General features: G+C 31.4%; 3 protein-coding genes across 3 annotated transcripts; 2 read left to right on the forward strand and 1 right to left on the reverse strand.

The window, feature by feature from the left end:
* Window positions 1-12,700: 12,700 nt before the first annotated feature.
* On the forward strand, window positions 12,701-14,781 carry CGCS363_v008687 (D-lactate dehydrogenase; the record flags this gene model as incomplete). Its single annotated transcript, XM_036640536.1, has 9 exons — window positions 12,701-12,970; window positions 13,043-13,235; window positions 13,283-13,391; window positions 13,446-13,577; window positions 13,629-14,027; window positions 14,089-14,318; window positions 14,371-14,552; window positions 14,622-14,651; window positions 14,704-14,781. 9 exons carry the CDS (start codon window positions 12,701-12,703, stop codon window positions 14,779-14,781), a joined length of 1,623 nt encoding a protein of 540 aa, XP_036494550.1.
* Window positions 14,782-15,014: 233 nt separating this feature from the next.
* Window positions 15,015-16,206, reverse strand: CGCS363_v008688 (Arylacetonitrilase; the record flags this gene model as incomplete). The annotated part of the gene is made up of 3 exons (XM_036640537.1): window positions 15,015-15,620; window positions 15,677-16,052; window positions 16,136-16,206. 3 exons carry the CDS (start codon window positions 16,204-16,206, stop codon window positions 15,015-15,017), a joined length of 1,053 nt encoding a protein of 350 aa, XP_036494551.1.
* A 737-nt stretch (window positions 16,207-16,943) lies between these two features.
* CGCS363_v008689 (Sugar transporter STL1) lies at window positions 16,944-18,068 on the forward strand (the record flags this gene model as incomplete). The annotated part of the gene is made up of 2 exons (XM_036640538.1): window positions 16,944-17,154; window positions 17,254-18,068. The coding sequence occupies 2 exons, from the start codon at window positions 16,944-16,946 to the stop codon at window positions 18,066-18,068; spliced, it is 1,026 nt and encodes a 341-aa protein (XP_036494552.1).
* Between the last annotated feature and the right edge of the window lie 632 nt (window positions 18,069-18,700).

Genomic DNA, 18,700 nt, shown 5'->3' on the forward strand with positions numbered 1-18,700 from the left:
TACTTTATAGTAAAAAGGGGGGATTAAAGTTTCCCCTCTTAGTTAAGCTTAAAACTATAAATTACTAAGTATAGTATAAACGCTCTTAACTAATTAATATTTAAGGACTAAATTTAAGTATTAGGATTAATAGATAAAAACTATTTATAGAATACTTTCTAAATATAGTTAATTTAGAAGTATTATAACTTAGTAATAATAAGCTACTTTAGCTAAAATAATATACTAGCTATCTTAGTTTAGTAGTACTTCTAGCTAAAGTAATTTATAGCTATCTATTATTTTATAAGGAACTATAATAGCTATAGCTAGGGAATAATATAGTAATAAATAAAATATAAACTCCTTTAGCTATTATTAGTAGTAGAATAACTATACTATAACTTTACTATAGATTTTATAATAGATCTCTTATATATAGTAAAAATAGAATCTAAATACTTTTAAGTAATAGTTAATAGACTTTTAAAGATAATAATATTAAAAGGGATAATATTAATAGATATAGAAATATATATAAAACGCTTTATAAATTATTATTATTAGTTCTATAATATATTAAAGTTAATTATTAGTAATAGAAGTAGTAACTAAATAAGTTAGTTCTAGTAATAATTCTATATACTTATTAAGATTAAATAACGTTTAAGTATTACTTTCTACTTATAGATAGATAGAGTAACTAAACACTTTAACTAGGAGATCTAAGTAGTTTTATAGATAATAATTAACTTTACTTAAGATAACTAAGAAGTTTACTTACTATTTATTTAATTAGTAATTAATAGTTATAATATAGCTATAATAAGAGTAAGTTTGTTCTTTTTTATTTATAGGTACTATATTAACTTAATATTAGTAATTTAGCTTATATTAAAGCTAATAAACTTATATAAGTTAGCTGCTAATAAGTTTATTAGTAAATTGAGGTTAACTATAAAGTTAGCTTAAGCTACTATTATAGTAGCTTAATAAATAATAGAGCGATTAGTAAATACTAAAAAGATGCTAGTAGAACGCTATAAAGTAGGCGATAAGGTCTAATTATTATTAGTAAACTTCTATATAGAATAACCTTATAAGAAGTTAGATTAGTTATATTTAAAGTATAAAGTAATTAGAGTAATCTTACTAACTATAATTAAGTTAAATGTTTTAAGTAAGGTTTATAACTATTTTTATATTAGTTTATTATAATATACTATAAATAACTTATTTTTAGGTTAAAAGGTTAATAATCCCTAACTACTACTTATTTTTAAAAATAGAGAAAATAAATAAGAGGTTAAGTTTATTCTAGTAGTATAATAGAAATATATAAATAGAAATAGATATTATAAATTACTAATTAAGTAGTTAAGATATAGCTAGCTTACTTAGGAACCTTTATAATCCCTATAAGATAACTAAGTAGTAGATAAGTTTAAAGAAAAGTATAGCTTTATAGATAAAAATAATAGTAACTCTTAATATATAGCGTTATAGTTAAATAATAATAAGTAAGTATAAATAGAATAAAGAGAAAAATAGTAAAGTAGTTTATAAGTAAAAAGATAAAGAGTAGTAAAAAGACTTTATTATAGTATAAAGCTATAGAAAGGTATAATAAAGCTAAGATAAGCTTAAAATAAGTAAATAAGTAAATAAAATAAAAACTTTAGAAATAAACCTTTTATTCCCCCTATTTAGTATAAGTAGTAGTAGTAATATTAATAAGCTAAAAAGAGTTAGAATATTAAAAATAGGAGTAGAATAAAGGTATAATAAACTTTATAGAGAACTTTAGCTATATCTAAGTAAGCTTAAGTAAAATAGTATAACTAAGCTTTATTAAGCTTAACTAAGAGAGATATTAAGGTAGAGGTAGTAATAAGAGCGCTAAGAATAGGAGTAGCTAGGGAATTAATAGAAAGTGTGAGGGAAGTATTAGTATTAGTAATAGCTTTAATAGTAACTTTAGTAATATACTTCTTTTTAACCTTAATATAGATTTTATAGCTCTAAATAGAGGTAGTATAGAAGAGCTTTATATAAGCTTTAATTTATATAAAAAGCTAATAAAAAAGTTAATAACTTTATTAGAATAGTAAAGTAATAAGGATTTATTAAGGTCTCCTTATTAATACTATAATAAGTAAGATAGTTATAACTAAGAGAAGTAAACTCCTCTTAGTAGTAGATTATACTTTTATTACTTTAATAAATTATTAGTTTTATAGTATTAAAATAGTAGAGGATAGATATTTATATTAATATAAGCTAACTTAATAGACTTATTAGAGTAATAGATATATTAAGTAATATTACTTAAAGAAATAGTTAGTTTTAAAATAAGTTTAAAATATAGAGATAATATACTTTACTTAAGGATATTATAGTAAGCTATAATATTATTAAGCTTCTTAGTTTTAGCTATAGTAGATATATATTTTAGGTAAAGGACTTTATAGAGAGGTTTTTAGGTATTATCTAAAAGGATATTACTAAAGATAAGCTAGTATAAGTAAAAGCTTTAGTAAAATATTAAGAAAGTAATAGAAGAATAAGATAGAAATATATAAAAATAAGCGTTTTAATAATAAAGTAGGGGGAGAGGGGCTAGTTAAAATAAATATATAAACCTTAACTTTCTAAAGCGAAGAGGGGGTTATTAAAGAGGTTAAACTCCTTAAGAATAAGCTTTTTATAGTTAGAGAAGTTAGTAAACTTAGAACGCTTAGAGGGTGAGGTACTATTAATAATAATAGAGGGAGACTTTATCTCTACGTTAGAGTCTAATAAAATAAGCTATACTAAGTTAATTATAGTGAAATAATAGGGAAAAAGTAGGTATTTTTATATAAGTAGTGCTATTATAGAAGTAGAGAGAGTAGATTAATTAGATCTAAATAAATTAGTAATTAATAAAGATTAAAAGCTAATTAACTTATATAAATAATAAGCTAAAAGCATACTAGAAATACTATTAAAATAATAAAAAGTTAACTAAAATAATATTATAATTAATTAATTAACTTACTACTATATAAGTTAATAAGAGAAGGAAAAATAGGAAGTAAACTAAGCGTAAAAAATCCTATTATTACGTTATTTACTTATAGAGTATAAAGTAGTTAGTAGCCTAGATTAATATAATATTAGCCCTATTTATAGCTTATACTAACTACCTTTAGCTTATACTATAACTACACTTATATAAGGGCTAGAGGGGGGGGTATATATTATAGGTTACGCTTATTATTAATATCTAGGTAGTGCTATAGACTTAGGAGAATTCTACCCTTAGCGACTACGTTCGCTTAATTACTACTTTATATTTGTTTTTCCTCTATATAAGGGGCTTCTTAGAACTCTCCCCTCTTTAGCTTAGATTCTTATAATTAAGGCACCCTTAAGTTGAATAAACTAAGGGCTAGCCCCTTATAGTTAACTTCTAAGTTGTGAAATTTATATGAATCTTTCTTCTCTTTTAACTTTTCTTCTGTAGTTTGCTGCCTAGAGGTGCACCTTATTAACTACTATATAACTCTCATAGGGAATAATTAAGGGCTAGGATAGCTTAAGCTTTATAGAGAAACCTCTATAGCTACTTATAGGGGTATATAAAGAGAGCGTAAATCGCTAAGGGATAAATATCTCCCTCTTTATACTATTATAACCTATTATACTAAAATACTAAAATAATACTATATTTATTATTTCTATAACTACTACTTTAAAAGTAGTAATAGCTTTATTTAGTTTATTAGAGAAAAAGAGGATAATATCTATAAGTTTTAAAATAAATACCTTTTTCTTTAGAATTATAATAAATTTAAAGAAATATTATTCTTCTATTACTTATTAGTATATATTATCTTCTACTAATATAGCTATAATAATCTATCTCTTTTTAAAATATTTAATAAGTTTAAAGATATTATTAAAATATTTAAAAATAATAAGATAACTAATAATTAGTATTATAAAATAAACTAATTAAACTATCTAAAATAAGAAAACTTATTAGTAGAACTTAAAGTAGTATTATAGTTTAATAGAGTAGTAGTTAATAAAGGTAGTTAGATATATAGAGGGTAGTTAGAGTAAGAGGGACCTCTTATATATCCCTAGTTATATAAAAATTTATAAAAGAATTCTTTATAAAATGTGAAATTTATATAAAAGTGCTATTGAAATATTTAGCTATTTACAAGTTAGCTAAATAATTAAAAACACTAAAAAAAAGAGCTAAGTTAATAAGTATAGGGGTTAAAATTACTTTAATTACCCTTATAGAAGTGCTAGCTAACACTTAATAATACTAACCCCCCTATAACTTAAAATTTATATAAAAGTGCTATTAAAAGTTATAGGGGGGTTAGTATTATTAAGTATCAGCTAGCGCCTCTATAAGGGTAATTAAAGTAATTTTAACCTCTATACTTATTAACTTAGCTCTTTTTTTTAGTGTTTTTAATTATTTAGCTAACTTACAAATAAAATAAATTAATCACTATATAAAATAACGTTATATAGACTACTTAATTAGGTAATTTTGAGGATATCTATAGCCTTATAAGCCCTCTTATAGGCCCTTATAGCCCCCCTTAGAGGGCCTCTTAGGGAGGGCCTCTTAGAGGGCTCTTTAGAGGGACCTTTAAGCCCCCCCCCCCCTAAAGGGGCCCTTTACGTATGCCCTCACGTATGCCTATAGGCTAGATATACTTATAAGTGGGGCGACAGCTTATATAAGGCCTCTTATTAGCTAGAGTATAAGATATTAAATATTTTAATTTAATTGAGGGATATTAGATTGATTGATTAGGTAGTAGTAATAGCCTCACTTTGCTTAGTTAGGTTATATGTTAGATTATAGGGGTTAAAATAACGCTTCTTAGCTGCTAGGGGGTAGCCTAGATAAATAGATAATCCGCCTAATAAAAGCTATAAGCCTTATAAAAACTACGTATAGAGTTTTTACTTATGCCTAAGGATATATAATTAATATATATCTAAGTTAATTTATTAATTAATAGTCTGATTTATATTAACTAATACGCTAATAAGCTATTTATAGTACTAAAGAACAGCTTATAAGTATATAATAATACCTCTAAATAGTAAAAAGATCCTTCTAAAAAGCGTAAGAGATTAAGTCCTTTAGATTAACTAAGTTTAAGCTTTTTATTACTCCTATTAGTTATAGTATACTATAAACTCTAAGAGGTTCTCTAAGAGCGCTACTTAAGCCTATAAGTCTGCCTTTTAGAGGCTTATAACGCTTCTAAGACTCCTTTATATCTCTAACTACTTAATATAAAGAAATATAACTATAATAGTTCTCTATAAGAATAATATAGAGACTTCTTAAGTAATAAAACTTATAGATCTCTCTTAAGTAAATTATACTCTCTATAATAAGCTTAAAATAGACTATAGTTTCCTTAAAAAGGAGTAAGATAGTATAATAAAAGGTATATAAGAGGTTTAGTAGTTTATAAAGGAAATAGTATTTATAGAGCTTCTATAGTATTACTATACTACTAATATAGGTATTAATAAGTAGCTTTATAAGCTAAAGACTTATATTAGCTATAGTGAGGGAGAATAAAAGACTTAGGTAATCTCTAAATATATAATAATAATTGCAGTTTCTAGTTAAAAGTTCCTCTTAATAAAAAAAGATATAGAGGTATAGATCTCTTAATAGGAAAATATAATTTATAAGGAGTAGAGCTATGAGGTTCTAAATAACTTAAACTCCTTAATTTAGTTTCCTAAATATATTAGTATATTTACTTAAAACTACCTTAATATATAGATATCTACTTACTATATAACTAAGCTCTTCTTAGTAACCTAATAAAGCTTTATAGTTAATAAAGTTATTTCTAATACTTAAATATATTTTATATACTTTAAAACTACTCTATAGAAGTTTAAAGTAAATAGAGGTATATTTAGCTCTATAGTTTTAAATAGGGAATTTTAACTAAGTAAATCTAAATAACTTAATAAAATAACTAACTATAGAATAAATTATAGAAGAGGCTTCTAAAAAAGATAAGACTTAAAGTAACTTTTAGTAGTAGTAAGAACTTACTAAAAGTAAGAAAAATCTCCTTTAGATACTTAAAGTATAAAGAAACTACACTATAAACTATATTATAATATATATACTCTCTTTAAGTACTTTTATATTAATATTATAATTTAATTAAAAGTATAGGTACTTTAAATAGTTATCTAATATATCCTTAATAGAAGAATAAAGAATAATAAGGCTTTTGTAAAATATATTTGCAAAGTAATAAAGTATACCTTAAAGTTAGTATAACTCTATAGGAGAGCTAGAAAGTATATTAAGGTAGTATTTATAATATTAGGAGAATACTCTCTTATAAGATCTATAATATTAGACTTAGGCTTTATAATATATATATTTAATTATATAAGATAGTTTACTACCTTATAAGGCGCTCTAGTAAGAAACTTCTTATAAACTAAAATATATAAAGTCCCTATTAAGGTATATAGTATAGCTAAAATCTTAGTAAGAGGTGTAAATAATATAATAAAACTATAACTATTTAATATAGCTTTATATTTTAGACTTACTAATAACTTAATATCTCTATAAAAGTTATACTAAAGAGGGATATAATAGGATATAAGCTTTAGTAATAACTATTTATAAAAGTTAAACTATATATTCTTATATTTACTTAAGAATATTAATAACTAATATATTCTTAATTATAGATTACTTAATAAAATAGCTCTTACTATAATTATACCTTTACTAGCCTTTATATAAGATAAAGCTTTAGAACTAAGAAGAAGATATAACTATATAACCTTAATATATTATAAGCTTATTAAGAGATTAATAGAGCTTTAGTATTAGAGGTTTAAATACTTAAAGCTAAAAGCTTTTTAATATCTATCTAACCTTATAAAAAAGGTCTAAATATTAAATAAGCACTTAAGAATCTTAACTACTAACTATAATATATATAAATAAGAGAAGTTATATTACTAAGTATAATATACGCTAAGAGAAATAGTTATATAAGCCCTTCTAAGTAAGAGAATTACTTTAGATTTCTATAACTATAAAGAAAGATATAAAGGTTATACTTTAAGTATAATTATTATTAATAAAGCTTTAAGCTTAGCTTAAAACTTCTATTTAAGAAGTAAGAAGATAGACTTACTCTTTAATACTCTAAATAAGTTCTTAAACTACTTTTAAACTATATTTAGTATCTAAGTTAAAGAAATTAAAGTAAATAATAAAATATTAAAGTATAAATAAGTTAGAGAAGAATTATATATAAGAGGTATTAAGATTAAGCTATCCTCTCTATATATATAGGTATAAAATAGAGGAGTAGAAAAAGTAACTATAGCTATTAAGTAGTATATAAGAGTAATAGTAATAAGTATAAAGTTACTAAATATACTCTAGCTAGAAATTAATAAAATAGCTATATATATATATAACTATATACTAATAGTAAGTTAAGGATAAAAAACTCTATATAAGCTCTTCTATAGTTACTTCTAATTATAAGAAAACTTATACTTAGTATAGCTAAACCTCTTATATCTTTAAGTATATAGATACTATATATATATAATAACTAAAGATACTTAACTTAGAAGAAATAAATACTAAAAACTTATACTAAGAGCATTTATTAGTTTTCTTCTAAACTATATATTAAGTAATTCCTTCTATATATAGAACTTACTAAAAAGCAAAATATTTACTATATAAGATATAGTATTTAATAAGAAGAAGTTCTATAGTAGAAATCTAATATATATAATAGAAGAGTTTTATTATATAGATCTTAAAATAATCTAAGAATATATTACTTAGTTTATTAAGGCGTCTTATAGTACTTTTATAAGATAGAAAGCTAATAAGGAAGTAAATAAGATCTTTAATTATATTAAAACTACTATAAGAGAAGAGATTAATTAAGAATAGCTAGAGAAAATAGCGTTATATATAAATATATAGTTTAAGCTTTAGTTAATACTACCTCTCTCTCTAAAACTAATAAGCTTATTTATAATATTTAGTAAAGCTTTTTAAGGAGTTTTTAATATAAAGAGGTGAGAAATAGGCTTATTAGTAATAAAAGTAACCTTTAGAACCTTATTTAAAGCTATATTCTTAGTAAGAAGTAATCTATATAAGAATCTTTACACTCTCTAGAGATTAAATAGCTTAAGTAGCCTATATATATAACTTAGCTAGCTTTATATAGCTATAAGGGAAGATTAATCTATAGATATAATAGAAAAGCTATATAGTAAAGAAGTAGAGATTAGAAGCTTAGAAACTTCTAGAAAAAGCTTAGAGAAGTATAAGATACTTTCTAGAAGCTCTTTTTTATTAAAAATAGCTTAGTCTATATACTTATACTTTATAAGTATTTATTAATAAGAGTTACCTCCCCTCTTAATATTATATTAGTAACTCTTAAGTTAAGAAGAATAGCTAAATTATAAGAAGAAATATAATCTCTTAAAACTTAATTACTACTTTTTAGTAGAAAGTTTCTTATAAATAGAGAAATCTCACTTATAAAGTTATAAGAAGTTTAAGTTATAAAAAGAAATTATAAGAAATACTTTAGGAGATTAATAAGTTCTTAAATACTACTAGGTATATATCTATAAGCTTAATAAGTATAATAGACTTATAAAGCTAAAAGCTTATTTAGTAATTTAAGGAGATTAATAAGTAAAAGATATTTAAGATATTTATACTATAACTTTTATAAAAATATTATTTTAAACTTTAATAGCTATAGTAAACTACTTTAACTTAAAGCTTTTTTAGTATAATATAGTAAATATATTTATATATATTAAGCTTAATAAGATAATATATATAAGGTTTCTATTTAGCTATAAGAAGTTTAGAAAGGTACTTAAGCTTAGAAAGGCTTTATATAGACTTTATTAATCTCTTTTTTTATAGTAGTATTATTTTAAAAAGGGATTAAAGGAGTTAAACTTTTTATAAGTAATAAGAGAGGACTACTACTAAAAAAAAGGTTAAGTATACTTCTTCTTCTATATAGATAACTATATACTTACTTACTTAATAGCCTCTTAAAAAGAAACTAAAGAAGTAGTTAAAGAACTTTAGAAGAGATATTACTTTAAAAGTAATAAAAGTTTATAATAATTTCTTAGTATTAAGGTTCTTTATAATTAAAAAACAAGGAAATTCTAGCTTTTATAATTAGTTTATATAGAAAAAATAAGAAGACTCTTCTTATTAGGATACTCTCTAAGGATATAAAATAGAACTCTTATAAAGTATATTAAGCTACTTCTATATAAAGAAGAAGCTTTAAATAGTAAAGTTAATCTCTATTAGAGAAAAGTAAGAACTATCCTATATATAGTAGTAATAATAAGACTAAATCTTATATTTATAATAAGTTATTTAGCCTGCTTTAATTAGAATCTTAGATTAAAATACTAATAAGCTATAGATTAAGCTTTATAGTATCTCTATAAAATATACTATTTATATATTAAGTATAGAGTTAAAGTTAGAAGCCTATATAACACTCTTAAAATAGCTTCTAATATAAGTTTTAGTAATAATATTTTAGATTAAAAAAGCTCTTAGGGATTTATAATAAAGCTTTTTAGAAGTATTATTATATAGAAAGTAAGTAAATAAATAACTATAATAACTTTAATTATAAAAGTAAAGCTCTTCTTACTTTTATTTATAGTTTAAGAAGTAATATTTATAAGCTACTTTATAATATCTCTCTAAGTATAACTCTTTAGAGAGATAAAATAAAAAGTATCTTTTTAACTTATAAAAAGTATTTTTATAATAATATAAATCTAGTATAATAACTAATAGATAGTTAAGCTAGTTATTAAGAAGCTTATCTATCTTTAAAAAAAGTTATATTATATTAATATCTATAACTACTAGTTTTATTAGGAGATCTATAAAAAGTATATATTAGTAGTATATACTCTTTTTATATAGTTAATAGTAGATAGTCTTATAAAGTCCCTTTTATAGTAGGTTTTTAAGAACTTCTAAGTATAGCTAAGAATAGCTAATTAAGAAGAAACCTTTAAAAGAAACTATACTTCTAAGCTTAAAAGAAATAAAGAGAGCTAGAAAAAAGAAATAGAGAAAAAAGATATTTAGGATAACTTTATATAATAAGTATTAAAAGTTATAAAAATAAGGAGTAGAGAGTATAAAAAAACTTCTATTTAAAGTAGAAAATTATTAGAGAGACTAAATATCTATAAACTTATAGCTTAAAAGTAGAACTATTTTAAACTAAAACTTTTAAGATATTAAGAAACTATAAAATAAGAATATTTAAATACTTTTAAAAGTAGGAATAAGAAAAATAGCTTTATAAGAAGTAACTAAGGAAATAGCTAACTTAAAAATATTAAACTAATTATAGAACTCTTTAAAGTTAATATAGCTAAATTTAGAAGTATAGAGGAGAGTATAGTTAAGGTTATAATAAGTAGCTATAATAGTATTTTAGGTATAACTTAAAGTAGAGTAAGAACTAGAGAAAATATTTAAAAGAATAAGAGAGGTATAAATTAAAGTCTCTAAATAAAGAGGAAATAAACTAAGAAGGGGTATAGTAGTAGAGAGTATAAAAGTTAAAGTAAAGTAGTAAATATATAAAGTATACTTAAGAGGAGTAATATTCTATTTCTTAGTAGCTTTATAAACTATAATAACTTTATAAGTAGTATCTTAAAGGTTTTCTTAGATAATATTAATTCTTTATAAAAAATTAATAACTATATAGAAATACTTAATAGGGGATAATTTATACTTTAGCTAAGATAAACTTACTACTCTTAGTATACTTTTTATTTTATAGAACTTATAATAAAAAGTAATAATCTCTTTAGTACTTATAAAGTAGCTACTACTTTTTATATAGTAGTAGTAATAAATATTCTTATTAAGGAGGTAGTAGCTAGAGTATAAATAGCTACTACTAAAAGAGAGGGAGTAGTTAAAGTAAAGCTTATCTTCTAACTTAAAGAAGGAGTTTATAAAGTTAAAAAAGTTATTAATACTTATAATAACCTTATTTTCTTCCTCTTTCTCCTCTTTTTTACTAATAGTAATAATAATAATAATCTCTATATTAATATAAATAGCTTAGAGGGTAACCTCTTCTTTCTCTTATTTCTTTTTCTTAATAATAATATGCTTAATAAAGTACTTAGTAGTATAATCTTTCTTTTTCTATTTAGTAAGGGAGAAAATAAGAGCTTTAGCTTCTTTAATCTCCTTCTTTTTTTTAGCTTCTTTTTTAGTTTAGTACTAAATATTAGAGGGGTAGTTATACTTCTTCTTAATAGAGGTCTCCTTAATTTAGTTATTATTAAGGTTTTCTTCCTTAATAAACTAAATAGTAAGGTACTTAATATAGCTAGAAGGGTAAGTAAGTAAAATAAAGATAGAAGCTATAAGAAGAGGATTAATAATAAAAGATATTTATAAAAAGAGTATAAACTAATAGCTAAAACTAATAAAAAAAGCTAGCTTATCCTCCTTAAAGTTATTAGAGAGGTTAGAGAAGAAGTAGGCTAAATAATAGTACTTAGGAGTTTTAAATATATATATATAGTTAGTATAAGAAGTAGTGAGGTAAACTTTATACTTAGTATTAAAAGTATTATAAGAAGATATTATAAAATATTTAATCTATTTAAAGTAAGTATTAGTATAATAATAAAAAAGTAGTATAAAGATAATATATAATTTATAAAATCTTAAAAACTAAAGAAAAAAAAGAAAAAAAATAATAAAAAGTATAAATAGTAAAAAATTATTTACTTATTTTTTTATTTTTAAAAAGAGCTAAAGTAATTAGTAAAACTATAACTAATTAGAAACTTTAAACTAATTAAGTAAAGTAGAAAACATTTTATTCTATTACTCTAACTATTTATAGTAAGAAAAGCTATTATTTTATAACTTATAAAACTATTAAAACTATAATAATAGGAAGTAATTAAAGCTATTTAGAAATACTTAATTAAGCTATAAAGATAACTATATAATTATACTAATTATCCCTAAGGGGGTGTGTTAGATTATAGGGGTTAAAATAGCGTTTCTTAGCTACTAGGGGGCAGCTTAGATAAATAGATAATCCACTTAATAAGAGCTATAGGCCCTGCGAAAACCGCGCGCAGAGTTTTTGCTTATGCCTAGGGATACGTAGTTAATACACATCTAAGTCAATTTGTCATTATATGCGTTGTCAATTTACTTGCCCTTGTGGAGGCGCTGGTGTCGGCTCAGATGCTTGGGATGCGCTTCAACGTTATTGGAAATTGTGATCGAAATGTAAAGTTCTTTCGCCGTCGATTAACCCGTCGTTTAGAATGCCATACATGTGGTTGATTTGACGATCCCGAGTTCCGATCCTATCATGTCATCACAAAGCTAGTGCCGTTGTGTTTTTCCCCGTCGCTAAGTATTTACCGTCGTTCAAGGTATATCCGACATACCCCGGCTATCTGGTGATAGGTTGTGTTGTGGGGTTCTGTTAAAACCGGAAGCGTACTTGACGTACCTTACCGTAGATACCCCTCATTGCTCGTCTTCTACCATCATCTGTGTCACCAATTCCCCCTCACTGTCTTCCAGTCATCTTTGGACATGTTTCGCTACCCATTGAGACTAGGATCGCGGCCTGGCACCGCCTTGAAGGCGAAAACTACTGCTCAATCGGCCGGCCGGCTGCACTATCCGCGTCACCTCCAGACCACCGCCACCTCCCCTGCAAGGAATGCGTTCTACTCGAACCCCTCATTTTACTATGGGCTAGCAATTGGTGCCACAGCTTTTGGCTGGGGTCTTCATCAGGCCTGGAGTCCATCTGCCGCACCAGTTGAGATTCAGTATGCGAACGGCGTAACTATGCTCCAGGTATGCAGCCAATTTTCTGATTGTCACTCGCGTGGCCAAGATACAAACCTCCTGTGGCTAAAAGTTACAAAGGCAGCAAAAGAGATTGAAGCCATTTTGGGTTCCGGGGCTGTCAGCTTTGACGAAGATGTAATCGAAGCGCATGGCCACTCAGATTGGTCCACTTCCAACTCGTCCGGTCGGCCTGTTGCCATCGTGTATCCGAATAACACTAAAGATGTATCTGATATCGCCAAAATTTGCTGCAAGCACAGCGTTCCTATGGGTACGGGCCCCACCAGTCCAGATTTTCTTTCCTGGCTAACCTTTTAGTACCATTCGGGGCCGGTTCGTCGGTCGAAGGGAACTTTTCATCGCCTTATAGCGGTATCTGCATAGACTTCACGTTCATGGACGAAGTCGTCGCATTCCATCCAGAAGAGTCTGCGAGCAGCCCCCACACATCTTGACCAAATCGGTTCCTGACACAATGCAGCATGGATGTGGTCGTTCAACCTGGTGTCAACTGGGTAGATCTCAATAAGCGCATGCAAAACTCCGGTCTGTTCCTGCCAATGGATCCGTCACCAACGGCGACGATTGGCGGTATGGTCTCGACCAATTGCAGGTGTGTTGTTGATATCAAGACATAGTACTTTTACATCTAACGAAGTCGCAGCGGTACCAATGCATTCCGATACGGTACGATGAAAGACTGGGTCATCAACGTTACAGTTGTGCTGCCTAACGGCCGTATCATTAAGACCAGACAGAGGCCGAGAAAGTCTTCTGCTGGCTACAACCTCACTTCTCTGTTCGTTGGAGCAGAGGGCACGCTCGGCATGATCACCGAAATTACATGTAAACTAGCTGTATTACCGCAGGAGACAGGCGTCGCCGTCGTCTCATTCCCTTCAATCAGCGATGCTGCCACTGCCGCCTCTAAGCTGATACGTTCAGGGATACAGTTGGCTGCTTTGGAGCTCATGGATGACGTGCAGATGGGGGTGTTGAACAAACATGGCAGTGCAGCAGTACGACGTTGGCAATTTCCGGAAAACCCCACGCTTTTTCTAAAGTGAGTTGCTGTCATATGGACCGAAACTTCAAGAACTCTACTAATGGCAGCCCTGAACTAGATTCTCTGGCACCAAAGAGGGGGTTCATGGCGATATTGCTTCCGTTAAGTCCGTCATAGAACCATTCAGCCCGAGCAAAATATTGTTTGCCGCAAACAAGCAAGAAGAAATCGATCTATGGTCGGGAAGGAAGGAGGCGCTGTGGACCATGACGTCCATCAAGCCTCAAGGTTTCAACATTTGGTCAACTGATGTTGCAGTTCCTATATCTAAGCTTGCAGAACTTATTGGTACGTCTGGCAATCTGGGAGGGCGACGCGATACTGAGCATGCCGTTCACAGATATTTCCAAGCAGGAATCCGACAAACTTGGAGTTTTTGCTAGTATCGTCGGGCACGTCGGAGACGGAAATTTCCACCAAGCCGTTATGTACGATGCAAAGAATGAGGAGCACGTCCAGGCTGTGGAAGACTGCGTGCACAAGATGATGGATCGAGCTGTGGAGCTCGGAGGTACAGTTTCGGTAAGCACCGTCCAATCATTTCTTGTTCATCAAGCCCGCGTTTGAGACCAAGCAGTAACATATGGGCAGGGAGAACATGGTATTGGAATTGGAAAGAAGGTTTGTCATTCTTCTCTACCCACACGTAAACAGTGTATTGATACTGTCAAAGGAATGCCTCTTGAATGAGCTGGGTGTCGACACGATTGACTTGATGAGAGCTCTGAAGAGCTCTGTAGATCCCAAGTGAGTCCACTCGATCACAAGCTTGCACATTTGGTTTGGCTTCAACGCCTGGCGTATTAAATCAAATCTGACTCTGACGGTAATTAGATGGATCATGAATCCTGGCAAAGTGTTTGATGTCCCAAAACCAGTTAAAACAGTCACAAGCAAGTAAGGTTTCGTCCTTGAAACAGTTCTAGTCTTCATGTATCAAATATAAAATTGACACTGGTGCTTTCCACCAATTCCAAACTCTTCTTATCCTATCGGGAGATCGGGAAACCTTGATACATGATCAATATTGCTTGTTTCGTCGTATTCGCATTGGCGCCTGAGTTTGCCCCTGACCTGTAGAGTAAAAAGATCAGGGCGTGAGTATTGCCCCACCGTGTCGACAATGCTCTTTGCAATGTAGATCTCGTCGAATTCGAGCTCTCCATAGAGGAGACCCTCAAACGTGGGGCTAGGTGCCTTCACCAGCGTGCGACCATCCGGAGCGATGATCTCGGAAAATCCACCACCTACGACCGCCGTGTGGGGCTTTCCCCCTTGACCGGCATGTTCACTCTCATCCATAAGCCCGTTGGCTATAAGCCCTTTCTCTGTCTGCGTTGATGAAGCGAGAAGAACGAATGTTGCGCCTTCTACGGCGAGGGTGTGGGTAGCCATCATACACGATTCGACGGTATTGAAGAAGGGCATTTTGCCGACTGGAGGGAAAAGATTTGGCCATGAGGCAACATGAATCTGTTCTCCTTGAAAGTAGGTATTGTACTTTAGAAGAGGTTGCAGGTGCTCGAAGCATTGAAGGCCACCGATTCGGCCGATGGGCGTCTGAACTACATTCGTCGTGCAGTCACCCGACTTTGGGCACGCCGAGGTCAGCACAAAGGCTTGCTGGGGCTGTAGTGACCACTTACTGCGTCACCAAATAGGATTCGTTCCTGAGCAGTGGGCTTGAACTTCCTTCTGTGGAGAAGCACGTCTCCATCTGGGCCTATGAAGGTTTGGGCCATGTACAGACTGCCTTTGTCCCGCTCCGATATGCCCACGACAACCACGATATTGGCATTCCGGGCAGCCATACGGATGCGCTCCATGTGATCGGACCGGACATCGATGGAGTTGCGGTAATACTTGAGGTTGTAATCCATAGTCTCCTTGGCTGCTTTGGTATGGATGAAGTTGGGGTATCCGGGAATCCAGAGCTCTGGGAACGCTACAAGCTTCGCACCGTTCGCGCCCGCTTCGGTTATGAGTTCGCATGTCTTGACAGTTGCAGCTTCGACATCGAACCTGACCAAGAAACGGCTGTTAGTATTACAAGATACACAGAATTGCCGAAGATGCGACGAAGATCTGGCCGGTGTATCACTTACCAACAAGGCTCGGCTTGCACGACTGCAACTTTGACAGGGTCGTTGGGGTCTTTATACACGTGGCTGTTCATCTTTCAAGTAAAAGGAAGAGATGTTTTTGATTTTTTCCAGCTGTAGTATGCTCGATTTGGGTAGGCGCTCGTGATTGCTGATTTATGATATTGGTATTGACTTTAAGTCGGTTTTCAGTTGCTCACAGTGGCTAGAGTAATAAAGCTGTTGAAGTGGTCCATGCAGCCAAACCTACGATTCCAACCGGAGATATCGATACGGCACACGCAGTTTACGTGCTTATTTCCTGTGAAATCCTGACACACTGTTATGGTCTCTGATATCAATGATGATTTGACGGTGTGATCGGTATATCGGTATCCGTATATCAACTTCCGGTTGGTATCATAACTAGGACCCACAGCCATAACCAGCCTGACGGATCTCTCCATCCATCTAGAAAGCGGCAATTTTGATACGTGAAATGTACTGAGGGAGCTTCCTATAAGCTATTTTCCCCTATCGTCTTATCAGATTCATGGCGGTATCACCCTGGCTTTATTTCCAAGTACAGAAAGTCTGCCCGATCCGCGAAATAAATTCCGGTTGCTATCACGCAGATGAGGGAGTACGAGCTCTCTTACAACACTACTGTCTATGTAAACTCCCATGAATAATATTTCCTCTGGTATGGAAGCAACAAGCGACCCAGCATTATGAAAAAGGGCAAAGGCCGCCCGCTGCATTTGCCACCAGTCGCGTCTCAATAGAAAATCGCACATGCTTTTGTACCAGTTGCCTTGATTACTCAACTGAAATGAAGAGCAAAATTGTTTCATCTGGCACCCCTGGCGACTCTGGCGACTTCGGTCTGGGACAGACGGACGCAATACCGAACGGCGTTCCAGCATGGACTCGATACATGCCAGGGCCATCCCCGACGTACCGTTTCGTTGGGCTGCCTCCTAAGGTCTCGAGAATTGGCGTAGTTGCTTGCGGATGCTGCATCATGTCACTTTCAGGATACAGTACGTTATAACTGTCATTATTTTTCTTGGCCTTGGCACCATTCACTGCTTGTTCTATTAGCCTCTACGGAGATCACATGCAGCTGACATTAATTATAGATCTCGCACTCATGGGCAGCATTTCCGGTTTAGACTCGTACCTCCAAGTCATCGGACTCACAGACGGAAGCAATCATACTCAGCTCCTCATCGGCCTGATCAACTGCGTCTACTGGATTGGTGTCATCCTCGGCGCCCTTCTCGTTGGTTCCTTCTCAGATCGCGTTGGCCGCCGACGTGCCATTGTCTTTACTGGCATCTTCGCGGTTGCCATCATTCAAACGTTTGCATCTCTGCAGAGCTTCCCATGGGCTCTGGCGCTTCGTTTCCTCAACGGGTGCGCTACGGGATCCTTCGATTCTGTGGGACTGAACTGGTCAGCTGAAAGCGCTGATCATCGCCGCCGAGGCCGTATAATGGGCATTTTGATGTGCTGCGCTGCTACAGGCACGGCCATCGCTTACTTCATCCCGTATGGTTTGGCCAAGCACACTACAGGCGAGATAGTCTGGAGGCTACCGATGTCATTTCAGCTGATTTACGTCATCACCGTCCTGTCTATGGTGTGTTTCCTGCCTGAATCGCCACGCTGGCTCGTCAAAGTCGGCCTCATCAATGCAGCCCGGGATGGTCTCCGGAGTGTCAAGTCCATCGAAGATCCTATTGAGCTTGAGGAGACTGTGGAGTCCGAACTTCTTTCGATTGCACAGGCGATAGAGACGGAACGTATACACAATTCGTCGGCAAGCTATTGGGCTATGTTGACGGCTCCAGACGATCTGAAAACGGCTCGACGGACTTGGTCGGCAATTTTCATACAGTTCGCGACACAAGCAATGGTCGGTTCGGGGTTTGTCTCTGGGTACGGTATTTAAATCTTTGAGACTGGTGGATGGTCGTCCGAGCTAGCAGCACTTCTTGCAGGAATGGGTATTATCACTTAAGCGGCCTTTAGTCTTCCTGGTGCCTTGCTTTCCGACACTATAGGTCGCCGTAAAGCCATGATTAGTGGTTCAGCCATTAGGGCCGTCGTTCTGGCTCTGATTAGCATATGCGGCTACTTCGTCAACAATTACACACACACAAATCCGGCACTAGCTAAGTCCTATGGCTCGGCAACAGTTGCTTTAGTGTTCCTCTGGGATGCCATTTTTGGCGCAACATGGCGTATGTCATTTCATTTGATCCTCCACTTCTTGTGAAACATAAGCTGACAGTTGAGGTTTCCGAACAGTCTGGTGCCCTTTTGCGTATCCTTCCGAAATCTTCCCTGCTCAATCTAGGGCTAAAGGCAGTTCCGTGGGTATAGTTAGTCTTAGAATTAGCTCTTTCTTTGCCAGCATGATCAGTCCTTACCTCTTTGCTGCTATTAGGTATTAATCCCTTTTCATGATATATGGTTTAAGCGTTATAGTTACTCTTATTTGTTACTTTTAGGGCCTCTGGCCAGCTACTGTGATTTTTACCTGGAACCTATACTGCAACGACCTCCAACTTCCCCCTTCAG

This window comes from Colletotrichum siamense (assembly GCF_013390195.1).
Source record: "Colletotrichum siamense strain Cg363 chromosome Unknown KSG_Cg363_contig05, whole genome shotgun sequence".
NCBI classification, from domain to species: Eukaryota; Fungi; Ascomycota; class Sordariomycetes; order Glomerellales; family Glomerellaceae; genus Colletotrichum; species Colletotrichum siamense.